Raw genomic sequence first — 7168 nt, 5'->3', positions numbered from 1 at the left:
TCTCCCTCTCCCTCTCCCTCTCTCTATTTAGTATTAGCCATTTTTAATGTTAATTATAATAAAATTATAATAAAATTTCCTGCTAACTGTTAATTTTCTGAAAATAATTAAAAAAACAAGGTAGTATATATTAAAAATGTATAACTTTGTCTTTATTATTTGCTTTCATTATATTGTCTTATAAGACACAATATAATTATTTTATTTTATAATACAGACATAAATCAATAAATTTTCAGAAAATTAACCGTTAGCAGCAACTTTGGTAAATATAGCGAATAGGGGACCCAAACTTACAAAGTACATGCTACATTGTAAAGCAAAGTCCGGGGGGGGGGGGGGGGGGGGGGGGGGGGGGGGGGGGGGGAGAGAAGACACGTCTCACACATACCGATAGTTGAGATGAAGGTCGTGTTGAACGCGTCCTCGGAGAATCGGAACAGCACGCAAGTCTTGCCTACGCCGGAGTCACCGATCAGCAGCAACTTGAATAAATAATCGTACGTCTTTGCCATTGTTGTCGCGCTCGCGATTGATAGCTCGGTATGTGATGTCCGTCGTTGGACTCCCCGAGCGATATTATCACTTCACGACACTTCGGCACTTCGCGGACGACGCTTTCTTAGCGTACACGATGGGCCACGACGGGTTACTCGCAAAACCAGCTGGCTCCAAGTCTGTCTCTCTTTCTCTCTCTGCTCTTCAAAGATATCTAACCGCTTCGTAGGCGAGACATTTGACGAGGCGCGTTCTTCTTCCTTTGATGCTCGTTCGCTCTCTGTCTGCTCCAAGTCTGACGAAATTTTTTATACAGTTCGGATGATGACAACACGGGCGATGACGCGTGCTTCGCCGCGCGAGATTCAAGAGAGAAGACAGCTCGCCTGATACATTCGTGCACGCGAGATCGTGAATTAACAAAGCAGATTAATCACGCAAAACATCTGTCATAAAAAGCGATGACAGCCATTTGACCACCGCGATTTTTCCCTCATGTTGTGGCTACCTTGACTTGTGTGCTGCCCTGCTGCCAGCGCATTTCTACAGACGTGTGCATGTGTGTTGTTATGCACGCATGTGCACATGTGTACCACGCTTTCTCAGACCACGTTTACATCGTTTCCGATGAAATCATAAGAGGTGTTGATTACGGATGAAGGAAGATATCAATGATATTTATCTTTGATTATATATATCTAGTTATTTTCCAAACGTCTATTATCTCTATTATATATATATATATATAACAATATTCTTAAAAATCCTCTTGCTATCATATAAATAGAAACTATTTCAAAAAAGAAACTTGACTTATAAAATAAAGCTATTATTTTATGTCAAAGCCTCCTTAATAGTGATTGATTCAACTCTTTTGCGTCGCGTATCTTCGCACGAGATTTATTAATTTCTTTGTATTATAAAGTAAAGATTCTTTATGACTATTCCATTCCTCGTTATCAGAGAGTAAACAAAGTGATTGTCCCTTATTTTATGGCGAAATAATCTTTCTTTTCAGATACATACACCTTTAGTCAAAAATATTTAAGATTAATGAAAAAACTGCAGCTTATCGACAATGTTGACAAACATTGAGTGTATCTTGTGCATACATGATAAACAAAATTTTCCAATGGAGTTATATATATTTCAAAAGATTGCGAGTTTCGCTGTTAGCAAATTTATACAAGAGCCGAGAAATTAATAAGAAATTAATAAATTAGTATAATCATCCAAGTTTATTTGGCAATACTATTAGTAACTTAATTATATAAAGAGATAAGTTGAATTTTTTTTTAATATAGATTATGAAAGTTCACTAAATCAGTTTTGAACTGACTTACTGAAATCTCAATCAATAGTTTTATGACAATTCTGAAAAATATTATAGAACATTTACCTTACAAATTACATTAGAGATTAGAGAGTTACATTAGAGAGTTATTTTATATTTTATAAACTATCAAATCATTTGTTATCCCTATATAAATCAATAATATTTATAATTTAAAGATTTTAAAATCATTGTCAACATTAATTTTATTTTTATTTGCGAATTGACATGGTAATTCATCAATTCTATATGTAACAAAAACAAGATTGTAGTTTTTCCATTAGAATAAAAATTAAAGGACAGAATATGATATACATATTTCTTGATCTTTATACTTAAATGAATGTGGGATAAAATATGTGAAATATATCTTGTAAAACTCTCCAAGTTTCCAAGGTTATAGTAATACATACGGTTATAGTAATACATATGGTTATAGTAATACATATTAGCAAAAATGTTTTCATACCTCGATAACTTGTGCAATAAAATACATTATCAAAAGCTCAAGTTACAAGATATCACAAAACACAGATCTTTATGGATTTAGATTGCGAGCTTTCATTTGTAATTCAAAGCGTCGATTCGTTCGTACACCCTTCAGCGTCATCCGCGTTTCTTGTTGCTGCTTTTCCCTGCAAATATTTATATTATATAAATTTTTAGATTAAATTATTTTGAAGTTTTTTACACAGAGATCTCTAGATGAGATTTAATTTAATATTTGTAAAATAAGATTTAAGTCCTTTTATATAATTTTAGCAATTAATAAAACAAATCATTTTAATAAAAAACGAAATGATTAATTTATATGCATATTGTTTTGCAAATAAGCTGTTCATGCATAATTATGTAATTTTTTCTTGAAATCAATTTGAAGTACCTTGAATAAGTAGTTTGCTTTGTCAATATGACATGCGTAGCTTCGTTTTTTCTTAGCTTGAAACCAAATCTATTGTGAGTACCATCTTTTGTGTCGGTTGGCAATGGTCTTTTCTTTTCCTTCTCTGCATCTATTTTTGGAACAACTTTCTTCCCAGCTACAAGTAATTTATGCAAAGTGAAAAAGATATATAATAATTTTGTCGATATTTGAAGAATAATAAATATTATTAAATTACTGAATGCCAAGTGTTTGATTTCCAAACGTTTCTTTGCATCCACTACCGATTCTGATTTAGCAAACATTTGTTCGTGTATTTTTCCGAAATTTGGTACTTTTTTCGTCGACGATTTCTTCTCTGTATATAAATATATATGTTATCAAAACTAAAATAAATATAATATACAAGCAATTTTTTAATTTTCTTTACCTGATTTCTTTTCTATTAATGTAAAAGATTTTGATGTTCGAATTCCATTTAATTCAGCTCTCGGTGTAACTATATTTGTTCTTGGACTTGATCTCGCCTTGAAAGAAGAAACTAACAAATGTCGACTAAAATTTGGAGTTTCAACCTTTTTCGATTTCTGAGCTGAATTTATATTATTCTTTTGCGTATTAACATTGTGTAATATGTTGGATTGCAACCCAACTGATTTATTAACTAAATTACATGCACTGCTTGTGTCAAATTTTCCATCTGCAAAATGTACTTTAGCTCTCTTAAAATTTTCTCTGGAGCTTAAATTTGCATCTATTGAAGTACGTTTTTTGATCATCTGTCGTAAACTTATAGTTTGCGGTTGTTCCAATTCATAGGTATTACGCTTTTTGTTTTCTTGCTCCTTTTGTAATGTTGTCAAACTATCCTTATCATAAGTAGTGTCTCGTTTCGTGACATTTGAGGTGTGAAATTGACTAGTATCACTGATATCATTATCAAATAAAGATTTAGATATATTTTCAATGGCTGTGCTTTTATGCATTACATTGGATATATTGGATTGATTTTTATATCTTGACCTAGTATTAATAGGTGTATTATCTATAGGTATAATGGATGTATTGGATGTCAAATTCATATCTATTAATGATATATTCTCCTCTTGTGGGGTGGATGTTAAAGGTATTGATAATCTATCTTTTTCTTGTACCGGTGTATAATGTTTAATTCTTGGTGATACTCTATTAGTGAGTTTCTCTACATTTCCATTCTTTAATTTAGTATTGGAATTTCGATTAACAGATATATCTGATCCAGCAGAAGTTGTAAATACTTTGAAATTGTTTTCTAAATTGATTAATGGAGATCTTATTGTGATTGAAGTATCTGATCGAATTTTATTAGCAGGTGTTAGCATATTCTGTATTTTTTCGGGTGGTAGTCTCTCCAATAACACTATTGGTTCTGCTAGCACATCTTCCTTCTGTGAAACTGTCAGTCCCTTCATTAATCTATGTTTAATTCTTGATAAATTTTTTTCTTTAGACAGAGAAGATTTTTTTGTGCTACTTTTTAATTTTGCAGTATCAAGATCCGGTGTTGTATCGGAAGTAATGTTAGTAGGAGATGTTTTTAATGAATTTTTCTTAACTTTTTGAGATGGAGATAATAACTTCATTTTACGCGATTTTGATTTCTTTGATTTTGGAGATTTCAATACTATTTTTGGAGATTTTGAGAATTTACGTACAATTGCCTTTAAATTATCAGACTTCTTGTGTTTCCTTTTTGTTATTGGTGGCGTTAATGGGCTCTTGTGGGATATAGAATAATTGCTTAACTTATCTTTCATAGTTTTTTCCAACTTCTCATCGTGAGACTTATTATCTGATTTATTTAAATTCTCTTCAGATGTGGTAAGAAGAGACAATTTTCTTGGACTTTTAAATAGTCTTGGGACAGTTATTGAATGTGTCTTTGGAGAGCCTAAAGAAATTGGCGATTTTTTGGGTGTTTTCTTAGATCTGTGAGGAGTAAGACTAAGCTTAGGTGGTGTGCTTTTGGGTGTGATAATAATAGATAAATTTTTTACACCTGTGGCAACAATTTTTTGTTGTAATTTTTTGTTAAGCGTTTTATATGAATCTAAATCTTTTAAAGTGCTTGACTGAGAATGATCGTGTTTAATGTGTTCTGTCATCGATATTTTGTTATGTCTATCTTTTAATATTTTGATTGATTCATTGGTATCCATGCTTGGACTTTGTATTGTAAATTTATCCTCAGCTTCTGCATCTTGCGTTAAGTTTAATCTTCGGCGAGATTTCTTTTTTACAGACTTTCTCAATATTACCGCTGCATCAGGCGATTCTTTTCTTGCACTTTGCTTAGCAGTGGCTTCCAAACTATTCTTGATATCCAAAGACTTTTCTCTCCTCTGCGATTGTCTAGTTCGCTGTATAAATTCTGGAGCATCTTTGTTTATATCATTTATTTTTTGCGTCTTAGATCTGGTGGAAACAGAAGATTGTTCCACTATTGCTGCAAAATAACAGATTATCTTAATATTCTTTTCACGATGAAAAACTTGCGAGAGAACATGAAGCTTTAAGATTGATCTAATCACTAGTCATTTCAGTAACAAATCGGAACGAAGAATGTCAAAATCATGAATTTTTTAAACACACACAAAATATACGCAAACGTGAAAACGATTGTAAATATGAGAAAAGTTATAACCTTGTATCTTCAAGATCCTGTCGAAAATCGTCAAAATATATATTTTTGTCTCACCTGTACCTGCACGAGTTCGCCTCGATGACATTTCCTGATCTTCACGTTTCTTGTGACAGAATCTATTAATGCACAAATGCACTTCAAATATTTAAAATGTAATTGAGTTTGTGCTTTCAACTGATATTATTTAGCACTAATTTAACTTGAAAGGACTCGATAGGCTTGGCACGAAGCAGCTTGGCCATGCTTGCGCGCCTATTTCGTCAATGACCAATGGCAAAGTTTCCTCCTGTGCGCGTCCTAATGCGTTCGTTTGATTGGCCGTTGTCATATACCCGAAATTTCAAATAACAACGTATTTGGTGCAAAATGTTAATTATGCATGCGGTATAAAAATCGGACAACTTGTTCAGCGACGAAAATGCTGCGGAAATGTAGACTAATTTCAATACTAGTTTGAGATAGTTATATTTAACCGCATTAATTGGTTAATGATCGTAATATTTTGTTTTGATGTACAGTTGGGCTCTCCTTCTCGAAGATTGAGCTATATATTATCAAAAGAATCTTCTCTTCGCTACTATTATATCTTTCCATAAATAAAGTTTTGATGTTATGTTAAAGTGTATCTATCGAGAGTTTGAAATTTTTATACAAATTATAAATAAAAATAAATTAATTTCTTTTAAAGAAAATATGTATATTTTGCTTTCTTTTTAGGTGCTATTGGCCGCGTTCAGCAGAGAAAGCGCTCAGTTATCGTCTTGTCAACACTTGACGTTGATTCGTTGGTTCTAAAAGTAAGAACCAATCACATTCGATTGCTACTAAGCGGTTTTCTCTGCTGAACGCGACCATTGACCGCGAGAAAACCGCTCAGTAGTAATCGAACATGATTGGCTTTTACTTTTAGAATCAACAAATCAACGTCGAGTGTTGACAAGACGATAACGGAGCACTATCTCTGCTGAACGCGGCCATTGGAAACATACCCAAAGAGCCAACAAGTCCGAATGATGTCACGTGACATATCCCGCGAAAATGTAGCATTTTCAAATACTTTTTTCTAAACATCTTAATATAAACAAATCCAATTGCATGTCTGTGTACATAAAAAGAGAATATATTATACTATTTGTAAGGCAATATAATTATATGTAAAACGAATTATCAGAAATAAAACTCTTAAATTAAAGAGACAAAAAATATGTGGAATATAATTTTTAAATAAGTTTGAAGAACGGAGTACAATGAAAAATAAATATTATAATTGGAAAAAAGTTTATGTTTGAGTTAATTTTATTATATTTATAAAATATTAGAAGTATTTGATTATATTTATGAAAGATCTATAAATGTTTTCTTTCTTTCTGCCAACGGAAATTGAACAGGTTAGGATTGTTTGATCCAAATACGGTAAAATGTGAGTGTAATATCGTCACAAAGCTAAAGCGTGGGTGGTTATAAGAATACGTGGTGAAATATAATTGACTATTTTGACTTGATAGCAAAGTATTAAATCACATTGTCGGAAGCAACAATTTAATTTTAGTTGCAACATAAAACTTTGTAGAAATGTAAGTACATATTATATATATTATATATTATATACTCAGTTTTCTAGAAAAGACTTGATTTTCAATTAATTACTGATACTATAGTTCTTATACAAAATTTTATTATTTTGTGAATTAAATATTGTTAATTTAATTATAAAATACAATTTTTTGGAATAGAATTTAGTTTTATATTATGAAATATATATTTAATTATA

General features: G+C 31.7%; 3 protein-coding genes across 6 annotated transcripts in view; 1 reads left to right on the top strand and 2 right to left on the bottom strand.

Annotated features, from left to right (window-relative positions):
* The window catches only part of LOC115243550 (ras-related protein Rab-8A), an 8206-nt gene extending 7193 nt beyond the window's left edge, over positions 1 to 1013 (bottom strand). The window contains exon 1 of one of the 2 annotated variants that reach the window (XM_029820658.1): positions 392 to 1013. In XM_029820658.1, coding sequence (XP_029676518.1) covers positions 392 to 515 — 124 coding nt within the window. In that variant the 5' untranslated portion in view covers positions 516 to 1013. The remainder of the gene's footprint in view (positions 1 to 391) is intronic. The other variant, XM_029820659.1, reaches the window with a different exon arrangement.
* Positions 1014 to 1386: 373 nt separating this feature from the next.
* LOC115243544 (titin homolog) lies at positions 1387 to 5681 on the bottom strand. Of its 3 annotated transcripts, none has more exons than XM_029820650.1 (5): positions 5452 to 5681; positions 3145 to 5199; positions 2953 to 3072; positions 2715 to 2871; positions 1387 to 2466 (listed from the first exon to the last, which is right to left on the bottom strand). In XM_029820650.1, the coding sequence occupies exons 1-5, from the start codon at positions 5480 to 5482 to the stop codon at positions 2370 to 2372; spliced, it is 2460 nt and encodes an 819-aa protein (XP_029676510.1). In that variant the 5' UTR covers positions 5483 to 5681; the 3' UTR covers positions 1387 to 2369. The 3 variants fall into 3 exon arrangements, with proteins under 3 accessions (XP_029676510.1, XP_029676512.1, XP_029676511.1); XM_029820652.1 differs by having other exon boundaries at positions 3145 to 5193; positions 5452 to 5674; XM_029820651.1 differs by having other exon boundaries at positions 5458 to 5674.
* A 1079-nt stretch (positions 5682 to 6760) lies between these two features.
* The window catches only part of LOC115243582 (dnaJ homolog subfamily C member 10-like), a 4474-nt gene continuing 4066 nt past the window's right edge, over positions 6761 to 7168 (top strand). Inside the window, exon 1 of the mRNA XM_029820706.1 lies at positions 6761 to 6971. Coding sequence (XP_029676566.1) covers positions 6970 to 6971 — 2 coding nt within the window. The 5' untranslated portion in view covers positions 6761 to 6969. The remainder of the gene's footprint in view (positions 6972 to 7168) is intronic.

This window comes from Formica exsecta, unplaced genomic scaffold, assembly GCF_003651465.1.
Source record: "Formica exsecta isolate Colony F162 unplaced genomic scaffold, ASM365146v1 scaffold72, whole genome shotgun sequence".
NCBI classification, from domain to species: Eukaryota; Metazoa; Arthropoda; class Insecta; order Hymenoptera; family Formicidae; genus Formica; species Formica exsecta.
The sequence above is the reverse complement of the archived record's forward strand: the minus strand, read 5'-3'. Positions and strand labels throughout refer to the sequence as shown.

What these genes read in the sequence shown, in the direction of transcription:
- LOC115243544 (XM_029820650.1), bottom strand. Translation starts at nt 5,482, where the DNA reads ATGTCATCGAGGCGAACTCGTGCAGGTACAG. An exon ending in ATTAATAGAAAAGAAATCAG is followed by an intron (nt 3,073 to 3,144) that starts GTAAAGAAAATT and finishes ATTTATATACAG; the next exon opens with AGAAGAAATCGTCGACGAAA. An exon ending in AAGCAAACTACTTATTCAAG is followed by an intron (nt 2,467 to 2,714) that starts GTACTTCAAATT and finishes AAATATTTGCAG; the next exon opens with GGAAAAGCAGCAACAAGAAA.